Here is a 27,176-nt window from a genome sequence, read left to right on the forward strand (position 1 = left end):
ATTTTCGCCACTAGAGTTTGCTTATTCAAAACATAGGCATAGCTTGATGACGCCTTGATTTCGTGTAGCTTTTTATGCTGCAGATGAACGATTCCACTTCTTCCTCTCATGCGTATGTGGGGTAACGCAGCTCTGTTATTTCCTATATTGGAAAGGCCTACATTTGAGTGTGTTGAAAGTTATGTTACAATGCTACTCTGTTTGTTCGCCTTGGCAGCTACTGCAGTAATCTAGATCAATATTAGGCATGGTAAAACATGGTAGCCTACTCGCGGCAAACCAAGAAAACAAGATTTAACCAATAAGACTAACTGTGTTGAACTATATAACAATGATTCATTTGGGTGATTCCAACCATTGGTGTTTGAAGGAAATCAAGGGTAACACGGGTATGATGTCGTAAGCAACACACACGGTCCCTTTCCATGGTTAAAATGGCTAATTTCTCTGGATTTATACATTCTTGGAAACATCCTCAACATCTGGGATAATGTAAGTAAAAAAATCAACAAAATATTTAACATTGGTCTAGTAGCCTACTTGTTGTATATTAAAAAAAATATTGTGCCTTTCAACAAAACTGCTATATATATATATATATATATATATATATATATATATATATATATATATATATATATATATATATATATATATATATATATATATATATATATATATATATATATATATATATATATATATATGTATACACACAGTACAAGTTTGAAAGAAATTTCGTCTGCTCATCAAGCCTGCATTTATTTGATCAAAAATATATTTTTTTTATTGTGATATACTATTACAATTTAAAATATTTGGTTTTCAATTTATTTTACTTTAAATTATCATTCATTTCTGTGATGCAAAGCTGAATTTTCAGGATGGTTACTCCAGTCTTCAGTGTCACGTGACATCCAGTCTATCAGATGATCCTTCAGAAATCATTCTAATATTCTGATTTATTATGAGTGTTGGAAACAGTTCTGCTGCCTAATATATTTGATGAATAAAAGGTTCAAAAGAACTGCATTTATTCAAAATAAAAACATATTTTCCAAATAATATAAATCTCCTTTACTATAATTTTTTATCAATTTAACACATCCTTGATAAATAAAATCATTAATTTATTTAAAAAAAAGAAAAAGAAAAATGACTGACCCCAAATTACTGACCAGTAGTGTATATTGTTATTACAAAATATTTCTATTTTTAAAACATTTGCTTCTTTTTTTATTTTATTTTATTTTTTACTTTTTATTCATCAAAGTATTATAAAAAAGTATCACAGGTTATGAACTGTTTCCAACTTTGAAAATGAATCCTCATATCAGAATGATTTCTGAAGGATCATGTGACACTGAAGACTGGAGGAATGATCCTGAAAATTCAGCTTTGCATCACAGAAATAAATGATCATTTAAAGTATAATAAATTGAAAACCAATTATTTAAAATTGTAATAATATATCACAATATTACACATTTTTTCTGTATTTTTGATCAAATAATACTTTTTTCAAAAACATTACAAATGGTAATGTGTCCAAACTTTTGGCTTTTCTATATATATATATATATATATATATATATATATATATATATATATATACATACATAGCCTATTCGTGGTGATTATTTTCAATACATTTTCCTGATTGTCTCTTTGATTGTTATGTTTGAAACATTTGAAAATCCTGTTAAAACGTGTAAAAAGCCAACTTCTAAAAAGTAATGTGGTAGCCTACAGTCACACATCAAACACTAAACTGACTGATGTAGCCTAAATAAAGCGTAGCCTATGCAAAAGCACAAATACCAGCGCGTGCCTGCACATACCGGTCCAGCGAGTTGCAATGCAATGCAATGCAAAAAAAAAAAAAAAATTCCCGGGAGCATGTCCATAAGCGTCGCCTCATTTAATGCGCTCGTGCTCTCCAGTGACTAAACTGTAGACACGCGCGCTCCCGCCGCTCCTCCCAGAGTGAAGTTAAAGCGCGAGGCGAGCACAGCTCACGCCGGAGTTTCACCACAGACACTTGGACGGGACCGTGCGCCTTTACCCGGACACACTTTCCTAACGGACTCTCTATCAAACCCATACATATCTACTCTACTCGAGTATATTTGACGTATTTCATGTCGTTTGAAAAGAAACTCGAGTTATTGGATAAATAAACTCCGGACTCACGGAACGCGCTCGGTGCGTTTACCTCCAATGCGCTGCTGATGCGCTCGAGCTGGTGAGTGAAACGCTAAGTTTAACTGAAAAGGGCGAATTAACGCTTGTGTTTGTTTCTAACACATTTAGATGTGGCTTTGACAGTGGATTTGACAGTCCTAACGAGTAGTATTTTGATAATGTCCACTTTAAAGATCACACTTAGGTGAATGAGCTACCAATATGCATTATAGCTGATCTTTACATTATGTCAGCAGACACATGCATGTGCAATATTACCTTTTCTACGCAAGCAGCTCTCTCTAAGGGAAAGTTTCAAAGTTGGTCTTCATTTCATGCTTTTATAAATATTTCATTGGTTCAGAGCGTTTCAAAAGGTTTGATGCTAGCGAACCAGTGCACTTGAAGTGTGTGCATGCTCGTGCATGTGTAACTTAAAAGTTGTGTATATCACCAGCATCATGCACAAGCATGAGAACAACAATCCAGATCAAAGCTGTATTCAAGCACTAGTAAAAAATAAAGCTTTTTTTGCAGTGGTTCTTATGTATTGTAGAGTGTTTTTAAGTCGGTATATGAAGTCGGTATATATATTAAAACAGTTCTTGATGCTTCATAAAAGGTTCTTCAGGTCAGTTCTTTGGTTTCTGGGTTCTTTAAAGCACCCAATCCTAGATGGTCTTCTAAAGAACTCAAGAAAAGCTCTCTTTAGAACTTAGAGATCTTCTATGGAATCCTACTAAAAACTGTTTAGTTCAAATTAGAACCTTTATTTTTACGACTGTATATGACTTCTAGATGCTATATAATCATTGTAGAATAAATTAAAAGCTCTGAACAACCAATGCAAACACTGGCAACTTCAAGTATTTGACCACAGCAGGACAAAAGCATCGAGTCTGGACCACGCCGGCTTCTATTTTTCTCAGAGAAAGCATATTTTGGTGCAGTTTGCTTTTATTTTAGGAGCTCGTCACACATCAAACTCTGGCAGTCTAAAAGTTCAGCAAACAAACTGCCACAAACAGGTTTAATTCCATCCGTTCAACAGGAGTTCAAAGGTAGTGCTGCGGCTCAAACACAAATCTGTTTAGTAAAGGAGATTAAATGCTATTATTTCTGGTTTTACCGTTTTTATTTCCTGTTTGTAATTCTTATGCGGTGCAGTGCTGATGATTAGTCCAAGAGAAGGAGGAAGCTATCAACTATCCTGTCTGGTTCATAAAAACGTAATTTAATAAATTATGTGATAAACAATTAATACAATACAGAACTGAGGGCATGGGTTCGCAGGGACAGCGTGACAGAAGCTCCTCTAAGCACTAGTAGTGCATTTAGGTTATAAATAAAATGAAAGACAAACAATACAAGCATAAATCTTTCAATTATGTTTAATATAATCAGATGTTAATGGGTTTATTCTGCATAAATCTCATCATAGAATAATGTTGCACAGAGCTTTAAACACTTTTTTTGGAACAAAAAGTGACCAAATCTTGACATATCGTCATAAAAACATTTTTGTATGACCAAAAGTCAGGAGAATGACGTTAATGCAAAACACATGTCTGGTACTATTCTGTGTATTTATCTCTGCCAGTGTAATTGCAGATTTCAGTGCTAGTTTACGATAGCAAATCTGATCTGGAAAGCAGGCGTCATTCAAACATGTGATAATCAGCTTTGCCGTCGTTTAGAGTTTAATTGTATTTAATTACGTTTAGAGGATAGCCCAACATTATATTTAGAAGCAATAAAATCATTATAAAACACAACAGAAAGCCCCATTCAATGAAGTTCATTATAGAGGAGTGTTTGTTTGAGCAACAGGCTAGACTCTTTGCTTTACTATTCTTGCACAAAATGTGAGGTTTTGATTTGCATTCTCTTTCTCAGCTGAATAAGACAGGTTTCCAATACAGATCTTAATTGTTTAGGCCAAACATAATCATGGATAGGAATCAGAAGACCGTCCTGTGTGCGTGCAGATCAGGGTTTCGTACCTTCTAGTGGTATGAAAGCTTCCTAAATTCCTTGGCACTTGTAAATGTCAAAGAGAGAAGCCCCGAGAGGAGTTTGTGTAGACGTTGAGAAGACAAAACGGAAGGTGAGAGAACATGGTGCACAGGATATGAGAAAGGATGAAACTTGAGGGAAAAGAAAATATTCCTGTCTGAGAGACTTAATCAAGGAGCTGTGAGTGGAGTAAAACTTTATTCTACACTGGCCTATGGTATCATGAAAATAAACAGGGTACAATCTTGAAAAAGAATGTTTCAAAAGGGTTTTTGCTGCAACAAAAAAACATTTCGAGTCGCCCAAGGTACCTTAATGAAAAAAAAAGTTCTTAAAAGAACCATTTTTTTCTTAGTGTGAAGAATTTTTTCAGGTTCTTCATGGAAAATTGAACATTTTCAAAATCAAAAACTTCTTTCTTTAACTTTTATTTAACCTTCCATGATGCAATAATGTAAAAAACGAACCTCCTGTTTTGGTATCATCTGATACACTGCGAGAATGTGAGTCTAAGGCTGTGTATGTGGCAAATCAAGCTCCTCGTGCCAGCTTTCCTCACAGTGTCAAAATAACATCCCTATGGTATTTCCCTATCGTTCTGTCCAAACAGCATCACTCACAGCGCAGAACAGAACCAAACGCGCACACACACACACACACACGACTTTGCCAAAGAAAACACGGACATCTAAAAGCTATCCTGAAGACCACCCCCTTGTGTCTCTGTATTTCTTAACTGTGGCATGACAGAGGATAGTACTTCTGTCTGTCTCTCCATATAAAGGCTCCTCATATTTACTATCACGACCGTTCCCACTTGAACAAAACCCAAACACCAATTACAATATTTCAGTATGTAACTAGTCAAAGTTTCTGCTACAGACGTCAATGAAAATAATAATACAATCATGTTGCTATATTTGAGAAGTGTGCTGTCATTTTAAGGAATCAGGTTTACTAGGAATCAGACTTTCATAGAGACTGTTAGTTAGATTTGGACTAGTTAAAAACCACCTATAGCAAACACCCTGACGACACCTAACTGCCTGGCAATGTCCTGCAAGAGATTTTAATACAATGTAAAAATCTAGTTAAAGCTCTTGTTTAATTTGTCACGCTCGGTAGGACTGAAATTATATACTTGAATTATGACACAATGTAAATTACTTAACAGATTCTAAAAGATTCAACAAAATACTTTACAAAAAAATTCGAAAAGATTCTTAAATATTCTACAAAAAAAAAAAAAACGATTCTACAGTAAAAGTTTTTTTTAAAAGATTATGCATTAAAATATTCAAAAAAAAATCACAAATAGACTCTACAAATTGTACAATAAAATATTCTAAAAGATTGTATATTAAAAGATTCTACAACAGACTACACAAATATTCGAAAAGTTTCTACAAAAGGATTCGAAAAGATGTAAAATATCCTACAAAAAAAGTTCTAAAATATTCTACAAAAAAGATTCTTAAGTTCTACAATAAAAGATTGTATATTAAAATATTCTAAAAGATTATACAGTAAAAAAGGGCACTACAAAAATATTCTACAACAAAAGACTCTAATATAAATGAAATTAAATGAGAAAACCAACCCATTTATCATTCATTTATCAGTGGGGCTGGAACGGTACTGAGCAAAATTTGAAGGGTGTTTCCATGCTCTTGTTCCCACATGATTGGATTTGTGGTGTCCTACTGATTTTGGTTCCCTTTTACACCAATTAGCAGCCCATTCTCTGCTTGCCTGTCCTTCACAATGCAGGATTAAGAGGTTAAAAGTCAGGCTGGAGGTGAAGGCAGGGGAGGGGCAAAAGGGCTGAGACACGGGGTTAGTCAAACAGCGGGCGGCTTGACGGAGTCGACAGGGCTGAAAAAGCAACACTTATGAAAAATGCAAGGGAAAATAGCCAAAAGCCCACCGGAAAGGGTCAGGACAAACTGTAATTGTATGCATGCAACATGGCATGTTTGTGTGTTTGATAGGAGCTTTTAAACAGGAGCGTTCAGGATCTTCCTGGTGGCTTGAGCGCTTTTAAATCAAACCTCAGGCTTCAAAGAGCAACAAAGCCGTGCTGACCAAGCAGTGTGTGTGTGCAGCCCGAGTCGCCTGTCGTTACTGCCAAACCAAACTGAAGAAGACCTTGATGGATGGAGCCAAATGATGCGTTCTGAAGAGCCACATCAAACCTCGCTATAAGTACACACACATGCAATAGCTTCAGGCCTCTCAGCTGTAGCTCAAACCCCAAATAGCTTAAACACAGCCGTTTATCAAATGCTCCCAGGCTATATTTTGCTATATGGCTCATTCTGGAGCTGATTTGGTCCACTACGAATATGGCAAAAATCAGAAAAATGCCGGTTTGTCCACCAAGCTATTTCCCCTCAGGAGACGAAGGGTGGGGGGAGCACATCCGCGCGAGCCGCCACAAATTGCCGCATTTTCGCCAGGCAGTAAAAAAAGAAAATGACTTTAATCTAAAGCTGTAATTACCTCCTGACTGAACTGTAATTAGGAAATGAGCCTTGAACCGAAGACGCAGAGCAGCAGCTCCAGCGACCACGGCCCTGAACTCTACGCCAGGTCAAATACTCCACCGGTCGCTATTAATGGCTAATGTGAATTCAAACACAAGCGCACCGATGAACATTAACTTTCTCGACTTCACCCAGAAACTGATAAGTGCAGAATAAGTGTTAGCTTAAGATGTTCTGTTCTTGTTTAAATGTTTAGTTTCGGCCGGTCTTGAAAAAGATGTGTGTGGGTCGGTGTTTGTTTGAGCCTGAGGGTGAAGATGTGGAATGTGTCGGTGAACTGTGCTTGCAGGGTTTGCACCAGCACAAGCACAAACCCAGTGCTGTGGGTTTATCATGCTTGTCCCCCTACAGAACATGCACACGTCCCCCTCGGACCCCCGCCGTATCTCTGACGCGTGTCTCGTCTTGCGGCGTTTCCTCTGCAGCTATTTCAGTAGAGGTTAACGGCACTCATATCTGCTTTCAGCCGACATGGGTGACATGGTAACTGTGTATCTGTGTGTGTTTGCAAAATAGTTTGCATTTCCAAGACTGAGAGAGCTTCAGAAACATAGATAGTGCAGTTATATAGTCATAACACTTACAGTGAAGTACCATAGCATCAGCATGTTTTTGTATTATTATGCAGATGGTAAATGGTAATCATGAAGTATCATCCCAGATGGAAACATCATTGATCAAAGTTCACAGGCGAGTGTGTCTGACGCGTGTAGCTCGGCGTCTCAGAGGTGTATTTTGATGTTGAATCAGACACACTTTGAGAAAATATCTAGTTTCAGGTGTTGCAGAAGTGCGGAGGCACTTCATATTTAATACTCGAGATGCTGCTCACTGAATCGCCCTGACATATGTTACTGAGAACACGTGTTTCTGCATTAATAACCTTCAAGGAACATTCCTATAACAAAATACCTGCTCTTAAAAGCTGTAACATTCATAATGAAACTTTAGACTCAAATTACACAGTCATACACGGAAGAAAATCTGGTGTAGACACAATTTTCACTAAGAATCTGCATGCCAAACACTATACAAAAATTTTGAGAAAATTGAGACTGAAACAGTATTTTCGGTTACACTTTTACCTTGGGGTAAAAGCCTTGTGGTATAATGCATTATAAAGGTATTCATCTTATCAAAAATACCTGTAACGTAAGTTCAAATGCATTATGATATTCCTTTTTGGCATATGAAATTCGTTGTGTCATGCATTTTTAATCCATTATTCTTTGTAAAGGTGTTACAATGATTATAAAAACAATTACTCACTAAATCATATGATTTATTACAAGGCATAATTATTGCACTATAATGCATTATAGAAAGGTTTTAAGTAACGTGTCCCTGTGTTTTCTCTAGCATTCTCTAATAAAAACATTGTATATGTTTCAGTACAATGTTTACTGTACAAGTTTCAAAAAACTATAAACGGTGTCAAATGAACGGGAAAATAGAGGTAGAGAAAGATTTCACAAAAAATACTGTGTTGGTACCATTATACAGTGATTAACACTTTGATATTTTCATATATACCATACTACTGATTAATTACCATGTCCATATACTATAGGTGGAACCACATTTTAAAAAGTCCAGGTCATAATTCACAACAAATTATTATTGTAATTATAATTCTGCATTATAAAAATGCAATATTCTTATGACAATTCAGCACCTTTGTACAACACATATTATCATGATATATGAATATTTAGGAATATAACAATATATTATTGTTTTTATATCAAGGTAGCCAGTGTGTAATTTTTTTCTTTGAGGGGTGAAATATGATCCATACAGGTTTTGTGAGATTCATACTTACATGTGATGTTCCAAGATAATGCAAAGAATACCATGTAAGTGTAATTACTTAGAAGCTGAAAACGCTTCTCTGACATTTTTTGACATTACACACACACACACACACACACACACACACACACACACACACACACACACACACACACACACACACACACACACACACACACACACACACACACACACACACACACACACACACACACACACTTTTCCTCATCATCTGCCTCAGGCCACATCGTGTGTGCTTTCAACACTTCTGTAATGACCAGGTTGTGTGTGTTCATCTGACTTGTGTATTTTACAGTGTGTACACCGAAACTAATCCAATGTCTTCATGCAAAAGAATTGATCATATGGCTCCTCGATGAAAGTCATACATTTTCCCAACCTTTCAAATATCACATGACATCAAGCCTCATTTCAAAAAAAGATGCAATTCAGACAAGTGCTCTGACGACAAAATCACAGTAAAGTGAGAAAGTTGGTGCTTAGGGTCAGGAAGGTACTTTTATTCAGCAAGGAAATTAAATTGATTGAAAGTGACAGTAAAACATTTATAATGTTACAAACGATTTCTATCTCTAATAAATATGGAAATAATTCATAATTATATATATGATTCAGCCGTTTTACACTTGACGGTATAACTGGAGCTCACTTTTGGGGACAAGTAGTTAAGTAAATCCAAACACAGACAATAAAATAAACAAAAGCTGCTTCTGAGATGTCTGAACATAAAGATAGAAGCAGCAAATTAATTGACAAACAAAATGAACACAAATATTTTAACGCATCTGAATCGATACTGCAAGACGGGGACAAGCTGTCAGCCTGCATTCCTGCAGTGTGTGTGTGTGTGTTTGTGTCAGATAAACACTCCGGACAGCCTGCAACGCTTCACTCGACTCCATTCAACACCTCTAGAATCTCCTCTTCTATAGACAGCTCGCTTTCTTTCCATTGCAAACACTGCACTGATGTTGCCTTTACAGGTAGAATACTGCAGTATTCCTCCAAAACCGCCAAATCATATTTACATTAATGCATTTAGCAGATGCTTTTATCCAAAGTGACCTTAATCTATAGCGACTGGTACTCATTGCACATGTGAAAAATCATGCAAGCTGCAGAATACAGAGAAAAAAGAAAATTGATTTTTTCATCTGTTTTATTGTCCACCAGGCAAGACATCTTTTCTCAACAACACACACATCATTTACATTTACTGTAAGCACATTCATGTCCATAGCATGCACTAAAATATGAATACACTGTTTAAATCTCAAAAATGACTCTGTGGGACACAAACATGCAGACAGGCCTGTGCATGCTCCCTCTCAGCCCCCAATAGACTTCCTGAAGCATTCCAGCCCAGAACTAAAGTCGGACAAACAGCTGTGTGACGCTTACTGAACCTTTGACCTTCTCCTACTCTTACAGAGCCAATACACAGAAGGAGATAGAGAAGAGGAGAGCCAGCGTCCCGTCACAAACACACACCCTGGTGAGTCTGCACATCAACCTGTCTTGAATACAAATGCCATGTGAAAACACTTTAAGGAGCTTGGGACAAGCGGCAGAATTGAGGAGATGCTTAAACGATCTGGCACACGCAGCTTCCAAACCCACACATTTGGCTCGAGTCACAGCAAAAAACCACAAAACATCCCGTCTCAATAAAACCCCCTCTGAAATTAGATTGAGAGCTTAATGAAAAGTCGTCTAGTTAGTTAGTGTGTGTAAGCTTTAGTTTGAACCCATGCTGCTCAAGTTCAGATCCAAATCTAGTCAAACACACCTGGACCAGCCAATCAGGGACTTTGGGTTCAGTGGAAAATTACAACACTCGCACGCTTCCTCATTTTGCATACTTATACTATGTGCTAAATGTATACGTGCTTTGCTGGTTATGAAAAGTACACATGTAAAAAAAAATATGTTCTAAGACATTTAGTTATGAAAATGTTATTTTGGAATGGTCAAAACATTAAAAGAACATTAGAGAAAACATTAAATGTTACATTTTATTTTGCAAACAATGTTTACTTTAAATGTTCTAATAAAAATCGTAAGTAACATTTTTAAAAAAAATATTCACTGTAAAAAATTTCAGATCTCCAATTGAAAATTTTCTAGTGACTGGTCACATAATTTTTTTTCAGTTGGCTAAATTGAATTTCTGTTAATTAAATTGTTACAATTCACAGAAATTCAATTTGGCCAACTGAAAAATGTAGATGTGACCAGTCACTAGAAAATGTTCAATTGGAGAGGCCTGACATTTTTTTTCCGGTTTTTGATTAACACCAAACTTAAACATTTATGTCCTCATGTTTTGAGAACACTGAACAAACATTCTACTAAAATTACTGTAAGAATGTTTGTTAATAATGTTGAGAGAACATTGTCAGCATGTAAGCCAAAGTGCTCAAGTTCCCTGTTTCCTGGGAAAATATTAAAATAAAATTATGTCAATTAGTAATTACATGCAACCCTAATCCTAACCCTAATACTAAGTTACTTAATATTACTCAGTACTTAAATGTATAATTACAGTGTAACAAAGACACCTTAAAATAAAGTGTAACCAGAAAATCAATGAGAACCATCTCAGAAAGGGATTGTGGGTGATATAAGATATATATATATAAAAAAAACTAAATGATCTTTAAAAATAAGTGCAAGTGCTATGACTTGAGATGCACTAAACCTCATCTCATAGATCTACTACAGGGAACAGACAGTGTACAAAGAGAGATTCAGTCTAGATCTCCAGGAACAGGATTGAGTATGGACGCTTGAAAGCGTGCCCCTCTCTGCCTCCTGGTGTGGTTGTGTCTGTATAAGTGAGTATCTCGTCAAGCATATAACCAGCAAGCAATAGCCGTCCGGCTATGCTTTGCCTGGTTGTAGCCTAGACATCAGGGTTGTGTTTGGACGTCTTTTAGACATCTTTTAAACAGAAAATTGCTTGCTGGGTATGCACAGCCTGGCTGAGCTCTTTTAGAAAATGGAGGTTCATATATTGTACCGCCTGAGGTGGGACTATCTCCCTTCACCCTGTCGTGTCCTGTCCCAACAGCCCGGCACAGGCCCGGCACAGACCTTACCGCTGGGGCGGCAGTGGCTCAGTGGTTCATGTAGGTTGTCTACAAACCAGAAGGTTGGTGGTTCAATCCCCGGTTCCCAGTGTCGAAGTGTCCATGAGCAAGACACCTAACCCCAGCTGCTCCCGACGAGCTGGATGGCGCCTTACTGACATCGCCGTTGGTGTATGAATGGGTGAATGTGAGGCAAAAATGTAAAGCGCTTTGGATAAAAGCGCTATATAAATGCAGTCCATTTACCTTAGATAACTCATTACTTTACATCCCCTGTTCACCCTTGACCTGGGCACAGAAGATCAACTATAAAGATTAGACAATGTGTTGTTCATGTACATTCCTGCAACGAAAGAAATTCATATCGGTCTCAAATGGTATGAATTCTTTCCTTTCTGGAAGTAGCATCTGTGTCAACCCTATGTCTTTCCACCTGGCTTGCCTTTCGGCATTAAAGCTAAAGCGACATTACTCGATACTCCAGCACATAGTGACATCCTGCTCATATTTGTTTTACACTGAGCCTGCCAGTGTTCTCCGACATACTGTATCCAGTTTCCCATGTGTACACACTGCGGTGTGTTAGTGTTTGTATAAGTTGCTTGAACAATCCTCAATCGTCTGCTTCGTTTGCGCAAGAGTAGAGCCAATGTGTTCAATTAGACTTATCTTATGCAACCTGACTTACAGCACAATGCAAAGATTTACCTAACCTAAAAACACATGCACGTGAACACACACCCTTCATATATGTCCAGATGTTTACGCTCAAATACAGGACTGTGTGCTTTATGGGCTAGTGACATTTGACGGACAGAGAGCATGTGGTTTGCATTCATCCATTAGGCACACAACGAGCGGCCACTTGTGCACGAGAAGAGTGTACTGAAGGATGGCTGAACATGAAGAGACTCGTGGGATTGGTCAAATTGAATGTTTAGGGCAGGGCAGAAGGTTTCCAGAGCACTTGGTTAGCCTGCCTGAGAATATTGGGAAAGAAGAGACCGGTAAATAATGGCGCAAACAACAGTAAATTGACGAGCGCGCAACTTAGTAAACCACCTCGCATAATTCAATTCAAGTACTCTCCTCCCATAATTTTTGCATCTGGAAAGGGAAACTCCTACAAATGCATATGAAATAAGGTCAGCCACAAAAAAATAACTTTAGAGTGTTATTTTTTTCGTAAATCCTGACAGTAGGGTTTTAACTCCAAAAGAAGGTTTGCATTGGCACACACTGTTAATAAATTGCCATTAAAGTCTTAATAAAGTCAAAATTATGCAAAAAATGCTCAAAACATGAACAAATATCTGCCAACAGGGTCAGCAAAATAAAGTTGATTAAAAGGGAATACGCAGACTTTTCCTGATTATATTTTTTCTTGTTTCAAGCTAAATCTGACTTAATTTTAATACATGCTTCAGAAAACGAGACTTAGTATTTTCAGTCATTTTGCTTTTCCAGTAAATGTAACTTGATTAAAGTATGTTGGGATATTTATGGAAGCTTGTTTCCACCACAGAATAAAACTGAAACTGAAAATGATATTAAGTGTGATATTAAGTTAACTTAATATATGTGTGATATTAAGTCACATTTGCATGTTATAAAAGTCAGAACTGCAAGATATAAACTTGCAATTCTGATTTTTTTTGTCCTCAGAAATGCAAGTTTATATCTTGCATTCAGACTTCTTTTCTCAGAATTCTGACTATATAACTTGCAATTGCAACTTTATGTCTCACAATTCTGAGCTAAAAAGAACTGAGATGCAAACTCACAATTGTGAAATTGTGACGTAAATAGTCACAATTATCTTATTTATTTTTTATTCTGTGGCAGAAACAAGCTTCCATAGATATTTGCACTGGTACATTTTTTATTTTAAATCACCTTTTCATTGCCTTTTCAGTTTTTTTGAGTGATACATGAGCAATAGAAAGTGTTGCGGGTGGCAACATGTTGATAGGCCCGATATTCTCGCATGGATTGTAACCACAGTCCGTAGCTGGTGGCGCGTCCATATTCCACGTCTCGGCTGTCTGCGGGGCCTTTTGGCCAAACAATGCGCTCAATTGTAACCCATGAGGCAATAGACGCATCCGCATGTCATGTTTATCTTTTTCTCGTGTGTAAGACGTTCGTGTGTGTTTGTGTGGTTTCTGGAAAACGGCCCCAGGGCTACCAGACTCAAAAATATCACCAACAGAAAAAAGCGAGTTGCACAAGCGGGCTATCGTGGCCAAATATCACAGTTGGTTGGAATGAGGAAAAATGTAGCCTTCCAGTTGCTGTCATCAGCAACAGACATTCCTAGACAATTACTTGTCCTGATGCGCTCTTGGCTGCCAATAGAGCAGTCAGCACTCGTGTGATGTGATTAGAATCTGGAGAATGACAAGTGTGGTCTTCATATCCGAGATCTGTGAACATTTACAAAACGGCCACCATGTAAATTTACACTTCCATTTTTTTATAAATGACTGCACATCTATTGTTTCTGTGATGATGCTTTAATCGCCTCTTATCAGACAGATCTTTGATGCTTAGTCTTGCATGTTAGCATAATGTTGTGTTGCTGTCACACGATGTCCCCCATGTGCAAATAACATAGAAAATAACACATAATGAGCACTCTGACAGAGGAGCTGTCAGACAGATTTAAACATGCATTATTGACCTGAGGTGGGTTGTGTAGAACCCACAGAAGCCACAAGTAAACTGCTGTTTGCTTAAGTGATTCCTATCAAAAAGCAATTGATAAAAAGTAAGCGTGCAGACACTTGCTTGTTTGAATGACAGAACAGGTAGAGTCACTTCAAAAGAAATGTTTGGAGTTACAAGAAAGTCGCAGAGGTACACAGGAATTCAACACAGAGTGGGTTACACAAGTTCATCCTCTCTTAACCCAGCAACTATCCTATTATTTAAAGTTGGCCGTTGTCTCTGTGTTGAAGCCATCACAGTTTTGGACACTACTCTACTTCCTCTCTGGTCCAGCGGGCCCTCACACACATTAACGCTTCATTTCAGACCTCAAGATTAGATGTTCAACAACACAGCGCCTTCTTGGGACAGGGACAGTTGACACATGCACTAAACCTCATACATGACAATGAACGTTCTGCCATCATTTACTCACTCTCATGTCGATTCAGACCAGTATTGCTTTTCTTCTTAGAGTTACTAAGACATAATTATGATCTAAAAAGTATTTTTTTTAATAAATTATAATATTAAGAAGTCGTAATTGACTTTTTGTCATATTTATCTCATAATTTTGACATTTATTCAAATATTTAGAAGAATAATTACTGTTTAGAATTCTTTCTTGTTGTCCTAATTATGACTTTTCATAATCTTAACTCACAATTCAGATTTATTTCATAATTTATTACTTTTTATATCTTAATTGACTTGTCATTGACTTCTCATAACTGACTTTTTTTCATAATTTATACTTTTTATATCATAATTACATCATAATATCAATATACATCATAACTGACTTCTCATAAATTCAAATGATCTCATAATTTTGACTGTAATATTTAGATTTTTGATCTTATAATTGACGTCCTAATCGACTTCTCAAGATTTCAACATTTTCATAATTGTATTTTCTCCTAATTTAGATTTATCTCATAATTCTGACAATGAAATAATATGACTTTTTATAATTTCTTTAAGACTTTATATCATAATCAACTTGTTAATAATTGACTTCTTAAAATCCTATCTAATGATAATAAGAATAGATTCTTGAGATCTAATGATCTCAATTTTGTTTGTAATAATTTGACTATATCATAACTGACATGTCATATTTGACTCCTCATAATTTCAATTTATCTTTTGACTATGATTTTTATATTTTAGTCTTTTTATATCATAATTCACCCTAATAATGAATCTTATAATAATAATTCTGACTTTTTACTCATTTTTTCACTTGTCTACTTCGTCTTTTTATCATAGTTAAGACCTGTCATAATTATGATTTACCAAAGCATGATTTTTTTTTTCCTGGAAATGGGCTTCCATGTATTTGATACACAGTGCCTTCACAGAGAGCTAATCTCAATGGAAAATCTCTCTGAAATGCAGGGCTTTGAGATTGATCAAGCAGTGCTTATGGAGGACATCTGGGCCTGCAGACAACAAGACAGACACAAACAAATGAGCATGCTTGCTAGAAGTCTGACATCTGGCCTCAGCGGCACGCAATGCATATTCCTCAGAGCAAGCGCTTGTAAATCCATATCCTTTCGGATTGCGCACTCTAAAGAGCACGGCAGACATCTGCGGTCTGTCCTTTCCGGACGCCCACGCGACTCGTCCCTGGAGAAGCACGCAGCGCCCTGGCTGCAGTCAGGCACACGTCTTGAGCGTTGGGTTTCTATGCAACCCTGAGGGCGACAACAGGCTGAAAGAACCTGCCCGCACTCAGGATTGTAACACAAACCTGCGAGTACCTGCAGTGAATCATCTCTCTGATGTCGGAGGCATCGCAAACAAAAGAACCCGCCGAGGTCCGGTTGCAGCCAAAAACAAAGAGTCCAGACAAGCCTCCCGCATCCTGCAGACGTGCAACTAATTGAACTGCGAACACTGTCGATTCTTTGTTTCTTAAATGAGTGTGTCAGGCTGAGGCTGTGGACAAAGATGCTTATCAGCGCCACCATGAAAGATCTGGGGGATCGTATTCAATGCACTCACTATGAGCGAAGCTGATGTAGACGTTAAGGGGATATGCAACAATTCCAAACTCTTTAATCTAGAATGAATCCTTTATGTGCCTGTTTACGGAATTATAGCTAGCCTGGATCTTAAAGGAACAGTTCACCTAAACAAGAAAATGTCGTCATCATTTACTAATACTCATTAGTACTTAAACTTGCTGCGTTGTGATAAAAGGATGTACAAGAACAAATGGACTTGGGCAAATGCATTCATTACATTTAAGAATGTGTAATGTTATACAATTTTAAATTGATTTAAATACACGTTACTACTACATAAAATAAAATAAAAAAATATGTAAATGTTTTACTAAATGTATCATTTGTTTACATTTTAAACTATTTACTATATTTATTATTATATAATACATTATTTGAATATTACTAAATATAATACATTTTAATTAATTCAGTTTAGTTATTCATTAAATGTTTAAATATATTTATAAAACGTTTATAATTAATAAATATGTAATATTATATTCATTATTACACTGTAAAAAATTATTTAGAAAAAAAGTTACCTGGTTGCCTTAAAATGTTGAGCTCATTGAAATTAAAATTTTGAGTTAATACAATGAACATTTTTTGAGATTCGACGACCTTTATTAAAATATTATTAAAAGATTTTGTAAGCATATTGGGTAATTGTGTGTTTTATTTATGATGACGCAGTGAAACATGCCAAATAGTGCTATTTTCATGATTAATCAAATTTTTTATGTGGTTCAGATACAATATTTTGAGTTTTTATTTATTAAACAAATTTCCTTCATTGTATCAACTCAAATTTTTAATTTCAATAAACTCAAAATTTTAAGGCAACCAGGTTACTTACTTTTTTAAAGTTAAACCAACAACATTTTTTTTACAGTGATCTTACAGTATTTGGATGTATGTAACATATATTTAATGTTTATTTAAAATACATTTAAATATATATCAACTACATAAATATACAAAATATTTACATTTATAAATGGAAAAATACACAATGTATTAGTAGAGAAAGATTTTGAAGGACTTCAATTTCATTTTGTCACACACAGAGCAAATATATTATTCTTAGCCTGCTGTGAGCGAGTCATAAAGACTACCTTTATGGTCATTTTATCATCCTTTATGGTATGAAAAATCACATAATAATCACATAGAAAACATCCCCCTTTGGAACAACATGGATGATGAATTGTATTTTTGGTGAACTATTCCTTTAACTCTCAGCACCGTGTAGAAAAAGCTGTGCTTTCATTCAGTCTGCTCCATTCAGGACTCTCTTTTATGTTTTCCACAGACAGAAATGGCAATGACATGCTCTTTTTCAGGTCACGACTGTAAACCCTGAGCCAAAAGTGTGCTATTCTTCTCTCAAAAACAAGAAAAAGAGAGCGGTAGAGTGCAGACGTTTGTATGCGAACAAAAGCGCCGTAATCGTCAATCAGTGCAGCACCCAGTGTTACCTTCAGCTTTGATGTGTCTTTTTTGTAGTGGTAACATGAATATATGAGCGGCGAGTGTTTGACCTAGTGAACTTGAGATCAAGGCCGTCACTGATGTTGTTCTTTCCTTCTGTGTTCCATTTAAAACACAATACACTCAATTTAATTACTACACTCCTCGACAAAGGGCAAAAACAACATCAAGTTTAGCAGGTATAGTCGCATTACATAACACTGAAACACTTCCTGCATGTTAAAAGTGGCATGCACAAACTGACATGCTTCTAGGTCTGCTCATTTTGGGTGTGTCTCATTCAGCTCCCTATTTCTTGGTCATGAATCTGTATATTGTTAACGAAACATAGTGAGCATTGATGCACCCTGGAGTATTGTGGGACTATTTAGGGAGCGAACGTTTCAGTGCACTGGAAAGATTTTGCGATTGAAATAGCCCTTAAAATGGCCAAATCCCTGATCAGTGCTCTTATGTTAGATTGAGGGATGATTCTGGTGCATTGTGGGTAACAAGGGGTAGCTGTGGTCAGGTGAGGCATATTATATATTCAATTATATTTATTTATCATGATTTTTAAATATACATTTTATTTACTACAGTCAATATGTACTCAAGGATCAAGTATTTTGGAACCTGTAGCACTCAATATTTAAATGGTCAAGAGTGAACGGGCCTCCACATTCCCACCTCCACAGCTCCTGCCTAACTTCCTAGATTACACATGGTAACCCCGCCTCCTTTCCCTCTGCCTCCCGCGTGAGCCTCGTTCTGAAGATAAGAGCTCTTGACACGGGCCTGCTGACGCCTACTTCACTCTCTCAGCTCCTGGCATCTGCCACCTCCACAAGGCCATTCTTCCCTCCTGGCCTCTCTTCATTACTCTCAGTTTTCTTTGCTTTTAGATTATGAGAAGAGCTGGAAAGACAATGAAGGTCAAGACTTTTCCAGCAACTTTTCATTTGCACTTGTTTTTTTCTGGTGGAAACCTTGCGCGATAACGTCCTTATTAACAGCTTTCTATTTAAATCAACACATTTTCAATAGCATATACGTTTCTTTAAGTCCCATACAGGGATATGCAAAGCACCAGCTGGTCGAACGGCACACTGACAGTGGAAAATGAAAAAGATGTAGAGATTTTGGAAGCACTTTACAATAAGTCCAAATAGTTAACATTAGTTAATGCATTAACTAACAATGAGCAATATATTCACAGTATTTACTAATCCGTTAGCAAATTATAAACACTTGTTCTGTTCATTGTTAATTGTAAAATGTTACCATCTTTATAGTCAGTGACTGATTAGAAGAGATACATTTGTAATTTAAATTGTAACTAGTTGTAATTTTTGTCCTAATAAATATGCTTAGAAATTCAACTTACAACAGTATATACAATATGCCAGGTATATTTGTCAGCTAGGAAGTAAGCAACCTAGATAAGAAGAGAAATGCAGAGAGGAAAGTTAGAGATGCTCTCAAGTTCACATCCATCCTAAAAAAAATGTTTAAACCATAAGTAAGTGGACTAGTGGGGTACAGGAAGAAAATACAAAGCCAAAGAGCGAGTTAAAGCCAATAGTTGGCTGTAATGACAGTTTTATCACACAGATGTGACAGGTCAGGCGCTCCGTCTGACTGAATGCCACACAGCAGGAGACTCACTCAGAGCAGATCGGAGAGCTTTAGGTTAATCCCTGAGGTGTTTTTTTTATCAGCCGCTTGATAAGTCACAGGCCTCTGAAGGGAAGGAGGAAGATGGAGTATCTGTGTGTGCTGGATGGGGGTTTATCTGAGATCAGACTCCACTCCCACTCCGTGTGTCTCTGTCGGCTGACTAGATTGTTTCTTGAGATGGTTTGGAATGATGCAGAGTAGGATAAACACTGGCCAAAATTAAAAATGATGTTTAGGCAACAGCTTTATCTCCATACCTGTCCTGTGTCAAGCCTCATCTTTACGGCAGATGCTTCCCTCCACTACTTAAAAAAAATTGCGAGTCAAAAAATAGCAACACATTAACATTTAAATAGAAAAGTCACTGTTTAGATTGTAATAGGTGAAAAAATGTATGGACCCCTCAGAAGAAATAAATGTTGTGATGTTTTTCCATTAAGAGGCGCATCTATTTTTGGTCAAGATCATGTATTGACAATGCAAGAGTCCAGCACTCCGTAAAGTCTCCTCCAGCACATCCTAAAGACTAAAAGACCCTAAGGTCTGGACTCAGAGGTGACAATTTATGTGTGAAAATTATTCTTTCAGAGTTTCAGTCTGATGAATCTTGACATTGTCATCCTGGAATATGGCCGTGATGTGCCTTCCTACATGGTTGTTTAAGAAATTAAAAGCTACACACGCCATCAATTAAGGTCAAAAGAAATGTTGCCAAACATATAACATGCTATAGAAACAATATAATGATCCAATCATAGACTCTTAAGCATTTGCCTTAAATCCAAACAGCCACTATTAGCCACAATACTAAAGGTATTGCTGTCATCCTTCTAAAAAAAAGGTACATCCCAGAGTATTTTCCCCTTGATTCTAGTGTGCCCTTGTGCCTTGTACACTGCCATCTGATCTTTCTATCAAGCTCAGCTTCCCTAAAGTTCAGGAAGGGAGGACTGAGGTTTTACATTATTCTCATTCATCTATCAGGTCCTGCAGGTCTCTCTTTACATGCCAGATGATGCTGTGAAACACAAGGCCACAGTCAGACAGCTTTGTGCTGGCTGAGGGACGGAAGTGGACTTTGCCCTCTGACTTCAAATCTATCACAGAAAGCCTCTTTCTTTGCTTAGTCTCTGTTTGTCTTTCTTGTATCTTAAATCCACTTTCCCTTCATGTTTAAAAACACCACCCTGGTGTTCAGATGGCTTATCTTTGTGTCTTTCCCTGGTTTACGTGTTATTTTCATGAGCCCTTTATCTTTTATTAGTGCTTTAGATTCCTTTTAGGCGTACAGATTTTTTTTCAGAATCTCTGAAGACGTCTAAGTTCTGAGAAAAGGGATAGCAAATCTCTCTGATTTGAGGTATTATTCATAGCTGTAACAACACAGAACGAATTACAAGCCAAAATCAAAATGAACAATAGCAGCTCTAAAAATAATTCTGCTCTATGCATTCATTTGGTCCACCTCTGATAATCACACAAATTCTATTCACAACATTCCCACGGTACTGAGAGTCAAACACCATGGGACGGCGGTGACCCGCTACCCCCTCATGATTAACTGCCCATAAACCACTGCGCTCCACCTGTTATCAGGTTATCTGGAAGGCCTGCATGTTTTTTTCCATCACTGCCTCTAGTAAAACAACTAATCAGGTCTCACGGACTGTAAATCGTTACGCATCAGTGAATGGAGACCTGCTTTTTGTGCTTTTTGAATGAACTGGTGCATGTGTTACTCTTTCACCTAGCCTTGTTGTAAGATCTCATTGATCAACACCATTCCAACAAGACAGATCACAGCACAGATCAGAGCTCATGACAAAAACAGGTATACACATTGTCAAATCATGTCAGAGAGTGCAAAGCCCATATGAGTGAATCAATGTCAGTGATCTACTTTCTAGTACTGACTTTTTTTTAAAAATTGATTTTGTTGCTTTTTGTGAAAAAGCTTCATAAAATTTCGTAAAAAGGCAAACAGCGCACACGTAACAAGCAAGGGATTAGTTTCAGAAAAATATGCGTGTGCTTGGCAGTAGTCCCAAGCTTTTTTTCCTGCTTTATTTGCTCAGAGCGTCAACTGAACCCACTGTCTAAAGACAGATGCTTGCATCACAGCCAGCAAGTCAATGGGACAGAGCAACAGGAATGTCTAAACCTGCTCCACTGCTTTTTAGACAGAGGGAAGAAAATGGCAAATCTCTCTCTCTCCCCCTCACCAAATCTCTCTCACCAAATGTGTTGCTGACACTGGTGATGTAAGGATTACAGGTTCCTTTAAAACTGGTATTGTGAGGTGTCAGACTACAAAGTTTACATAAAAATACTTTACAGAAGCACTGCATAGCCAAGAAATGTATCAAAACCATACCGCAAAACCAGGGTTTTCCTAACTAAAATAAAAAGTACCTTCAAATAAAACATAAATATTAGACAATATGTTTAATAATAAGTTGAAGTACTGAAATGGTCCAAACGGAAAAAAAATAATTAGATGTATAAAAAAATAATAAAAAAATGGACATAAAAAAATTTGCTAAAACTACAATGAAAACTGAAAATATAAAAATAAAAGCCAAAGAGCTCACTTTCATAGAAAATGCATGACTTCCAGTCACTGTCAGCAAGAATGCACATTAAAAAGATCCAGATGTTATTACCAAGGTCTTTAGAAACTTACATTGAGCTAACAACAACTAACAAATTTCTATCAGCCAACAAAGTATAAAATGCCTCAAAAAAAGCCAACTTGATTCTGAGGTGTTTCTTAAATAACTGCAGAACTGTGTGGGGATCACCAGCAGGGCACTGAGAATGATGCTTCAATAATGCAGCAGGAGGGAACATAATGATCCTAATATCTCTCTGTACTGTCCAATAAAACCGAGTGAGAGAATTTCACCTCAGCATGAACTTCTAACAAAAAAAAAAAACCCATACTGTCCAGGAGGGAAACAGAAGGAGGAAAATCGTAAGGGAGAACGAAACGTCTCCACCCCTCCTTTCAAGGCCAGATACTACAGCAACTGATCTCGCAGGGGATGATAAACTGTTTCCCCAGCTCACTTCAGTCTCCCAGCTTCATATCCCCTATCTTTCTTTTTCTCGCTCTCCTCCCTGACTCTCACGTTCCTCCCTAAAGGTGTCTGAGCTCATCTGATGAGCTCTGTGTCTGGTGTTCAAGGTCAAGTGTTCAGTTCCAAAAATATATGGCTTGACTGTTTTTGGTGTGTACCAGTGCATCTCTTGATCTAAATAAAAAAAAAAAAATTAATATGAAATGACTGAATGTTTGTAGAAAGACACGGTACAAATCACTGCTAAAAAGAGGAAAGTAAAAGTCTTGTATAGACTTAGATAATGTGCAACAATGATTCAGTTTGTGTGCTGTAAACTATGATGGAACTAAATGTACATCAAACCTCAGACAATGTTCATTAGGACACTTATAATATAACATTCAACCATTTCTGAAAAAGTACTGCATAAGATACCTGAGATACCGTCAACTATATGGAATTCAAGATGTTTTGCTTTGATAAAATAATAATAAATAGAGGTCAACATCACCCTGTAGTCCAGTGTAAGGTTCCAGCAGGCTTGTACATCATTACCACTACCTATTGTTTGAGTACAACCATGTCAAGAGTGCTCGCCTTTGATCATCCTTTGAAAGCACTTGGTCTAAAGCAACCCTTTTACTCAGCCACATAAAAAGACTGACCTCATAGACTTGGGAAAGCAGAGAAACAAAAACCACAGCATGTACTGCCGTATTCCTTGAAGTTGTAAATTACTTTAAAGCTTTGGTTGTTTCTTCATGCCGTTCCTAAACTTTGGCAAATTTTAAGTGTCAAGTATGGTATATGTTTAGATATGTTTCAAAGTAAAAAAAAATAAAAATAAAAAATACAATGTGTATTTCATTGAGCAACTGTTTAATTGGCTTTCTTGTTGCATTGCAGGCTTGAAAGGGTGAATGTAAAGGCAGCAACATGAAGCTCTTCCTTCCTCTACTGCTGCCCCTCCTCTTCTATCAACTATTGTCATCCCCAGTATTGGCCTACACCTGTCCAAAGGACTGTGGCTGCCCAGCCCATGACTCCATATTCTGCTTTAGCCGCAAAAGCAGTAAAATGCCCAGCGAAGTACCAACAACGACTAAGAATCTCTATGTGTTCAAGAACGGAATTGAGTCCCTTTCCCAAGACGATTTTGTTGAGTTGGACAGCCTGGAGATGCTGGATCTAAGTCAGAACAAGTTGACTGAACTCCCAGATCGTGTGTTTGAACCCCTGTCCTCTCTCCACAACCTGGACCTGTCGGCTAACCAGATCATTCACATATCCAAGGACAGTTTTGCTGGACTGGAACTTCTGGAGAGGCTATATCTCTACAGCAACCTCATAGAGAGCATACATCCTGCTGCCTTTGATGGACTACAACAGCTACTGGAACTCAAGCTGCAAGGAAACAAACTGACAATAATGCCTGCTCTGAAAATGTCCCATTTGCTTCTGCTAGATTTACGGTTTAACAACATCCCCTCGCCAGGGCCAAACGACATCCAGACACCCAAGTTGGAGTCACTGAAACTTGGCGGACTGGGGCTTAGCTCTCTGAACGAGGAGCTCTTTGGAAGCTTCAAGAACCTCCATGAGCTCGACATCTCCAACAATCAGTTAACAACTTTTCCAGAAGTGTTGCGGGAAGCAAGGGGCTTGGTTTCTCTCAGTTTGGCTGGTAATCCCATTAGACCTGTGAAATGGGAAGACTTTGAGAAACTGTCAGAGATTCAGGAGCTTGATATTAGCAATCTAAACTTGCAAGGGTTGCCAGAGACCTTATCTCAGCTCTTTCCTAACCTAGAAAGACTGTCCGTCGCGGAAAACCCTTTCAACTGTCTTTGCAACCTGGCTTGGTTTCCTAGTTGGTTGCGAAACAAGGAAATTCAGTTGGGTAGGACGGAAGAGACACGCTGCCACTTCCCCCCTTTTAATTCCGGGAAGGTTCTGGAGAGACTGGGGCACAGAGAATTCGGATGTCCGATTACCACGACTGTTACGACTCGGACAGTAAAGAGCACTGCAGTACCGCCAGCTCCGGTTACCAGTTTACCAAGCACAACACATGCAGTTCTCCCTCCCAAACCTAGTGATAACCCCTCTACGGAAACTGACAATTACCCTCTGCCCCCCACCCCTAGTACTAGTATCGACCCAGACCTAAGATCAACCTTCTGCCCAACCAATATCTGCCTAAATGGAGGAACATGCTGGCTAGACAACGAAGGACACTTGGAATGTATTTGCCTACCAAGAACATCAGGGACATACTGTCAAAATGAGGAAATGGATGAGGACGTCCCTACAATAATCGGCACTATGGAACCTGAAATTACTGCAACAAGAGTAACTAGCTCCTCTATACTTTTAGACCTTCACCGGTACATTGAAATGCGCCCGCACATCCGTGGCGTAAAGTTAACTTACAAGAACCTTTCTGGTCAGGATAAACGTCCCAAGCAACTCAACGTACCACCCTCTTACCCGGAGTACACACTGCGTGGACTTCAGCCAAACTCTACATATTCTGTATGTGCCAGTCCATTGGATGAACCTGGCGGTGTGGATCGTGTATGCACTGAGGCCCAGACGGTCAGTCAGCAGCTAACTCCCACTGGAGCACGACTGGGGGACCAAAAGCTCACTACGATGCTAATCCCTGCAGTCGCCATCCTTCTTCTGCTAGTCCTAATAGCTGTGGCTGTAGGGGTAGCTTGCTACATGCACAAAAAGAAATCAAAGGCACACCTGGACTTAGAATGTGATCCGTCACAGCTGGAGCTGGAGGGTATGGACAATGGAGCACTACCCCAAAAACAAGAGATTATCTCCTGTCCTTCAACAACGCAGAATGGTGGCTTGGACTACGAGGTGCCCCTCATTCAGGATCACTGTACTGCGAACAAATACATGAACAGTTTGAAGCCCTCGTATTTCTGATAATCGCAAAAGATTTGTGACTTACTTACATGCTAAAGCATGAAAGATACTGCTTTACAGGGTACCACAGAGGACCGTAAGACCAGCCACCAGCTTCTTTGAAAAGAGACTGGCATTTCTGTGACTCCTGTTGTAATCCTGTAAGGAGATTTCTGTCAAAATGACATCCTCCTAAGTGCCTGAAAGTATCTGGAAAATGGGCTCCACATGCCAATCTTTCAACCAAAGATCTTTTAAAATTTTTAACATGGCTGCCAATCGTAAAACGGATATAAAGCTGACTGAAAAATGTAGGGGAAATATTGATGTGTAGCACCTATGTGCAACTCTTAGGAGCTGCACTAACTGTGAACCGTAAGCCCTACATTTGATTGGGCAATTGAAGATATTGAATATATAGACTTCTTAAGTTACAAGGCTGACTCTTATGATGCTTTGTCTAACTGATAGGCATTGTTTCTTTGTTTTATATCTGTACCTTTTTTGTAAATGTTTTTGTACAAATATGTGTCTGTTACCAGGCGGCTGCTCTTCCCCTATATCTTGTGACTTTAAAAGCAGACAAAACATCAGATTAAAAACTTTGAAGATTAAAATGTACTTGTACCACAGATGAATCAAAGGCTTTAGTATAGAAATGTCAGACAGTTTAAGCAGTTAAAAGTCTATTCAGACTTGAAACTAAATCCCTCCTTAACATTTTAGCCCTTATCCCCATTTCTCCCTAGAAATAGAGGAAAAAAAGTTAAATGAAAATGGCTGATTGAAAAGCAGATTAATATACAATATCTTCTGTTGTAAAAACAAATTAGTCTTGCAATATATTATTGGAAGCTACAAACTGATGGGGGTTTAAAAATATATATATATATATTTATATAGAAAAAAAGGAGATATTTCCTATATCACTGTTCAAAACTTAATTCCGTGTCAGTTTCCAAAATTAGCCATTGCACTATTTACATGTTACTCGACAGAGCATTTCCTCTGGCAGTCAATACCGTTTTGACAGATTTATATGTTCAAAAACTCTAAAGTGTATGTTTGGCGAGCTCGAAGCATTCGCTAAACCAGTCTAAAAACACACACTCCAACTGTCAACTCTCCAGAGCGTACAATTCATATGCAAGACCCAATGAGCATAAAACCACCAAACAATGACTGAGATCCAGGCCGTCATTGATCACTCCGTGAAATCTAAGCCACAGTCCACATACTGTGGACTCTTAAAGTTAATTAAAAATGCCAAATTGAGACAGTGGGGAGCTGTGCTGATTCACCTCTGTGAGGAAATGTGTTACTATTTTAGCACTTGTTCTACAACCTGTCAAATGATGTTTCCCCCCAAAAATCATAAAATACAAAAATGTAAAAATGAAATTGCATAACCTGCTTAAAAGAAAAAGGATTTGTAATTGAAAACATTTTTTTTTTTTTGTTGGAATATCCAAACTGGAAAAACTGTATGAAGTATTGAAAATATTTGTGAATATTTTTGATAAGATCTGCCTCTAATTTTCCCTGTTTAATTTGGGAAGCTCTTTTTTTTTATACGTTTCTTTTGTCTACATGGAGATGTTTGTATATGTATGATGGTATTTTCAAAAAGCTGCAAATAAA

General features: G+C 37.6%; 2 protein-coding genes across 3 annotated transcripts in view; one reads left to right on the forward strand and one right to left on the reverse strand.

Annotated features, from left to right (window-relative positions):
• coro7 (coronin 7) overlaps nt 1–27,176 on the reverse strand; it is a 173,048-nt gene that overhangs the window by 47,507 nt on the left and 98,365 nt on the right. The gene's annotated exons all lie outside the window — the stretch shown is intronic.
• On the forward strand, nt 1,965–27,172 carry vasnb (vasorin b). The gene is made up of 3 exons (XM_067422720.1): nt 1,965–2,245; nt 10,011–10,074; nt 23,517–27,172. The coding sequence occupies exon 3, from the start codon at nt 23,547–23,549 to the stop codon at nt 25,554–25,556; it is 2,010 nt and encodes a 669-aa protein (XP_067278821.1). The 5' UTR covers nt 1,965–2,245; nt 10,011–10,074; nt 23,517–23,546; the 3' UTR covers nt 25,557–27,172.

Source organism: Pseudorasbora parva, chromosome 2, assembly GCF_024679245.1.
Source record: "Pseudorasbora parva isolate DD20220531a chromosome 2, ASM2467924v1, whole genome shotgun sequence".
Lineage (NCBI taxonomy): Eukaryota > Metazoa > Chordata > Actinopteri > Cypriniformes > Gobionidae > Pseudorasbora > Pseudorasbora parva.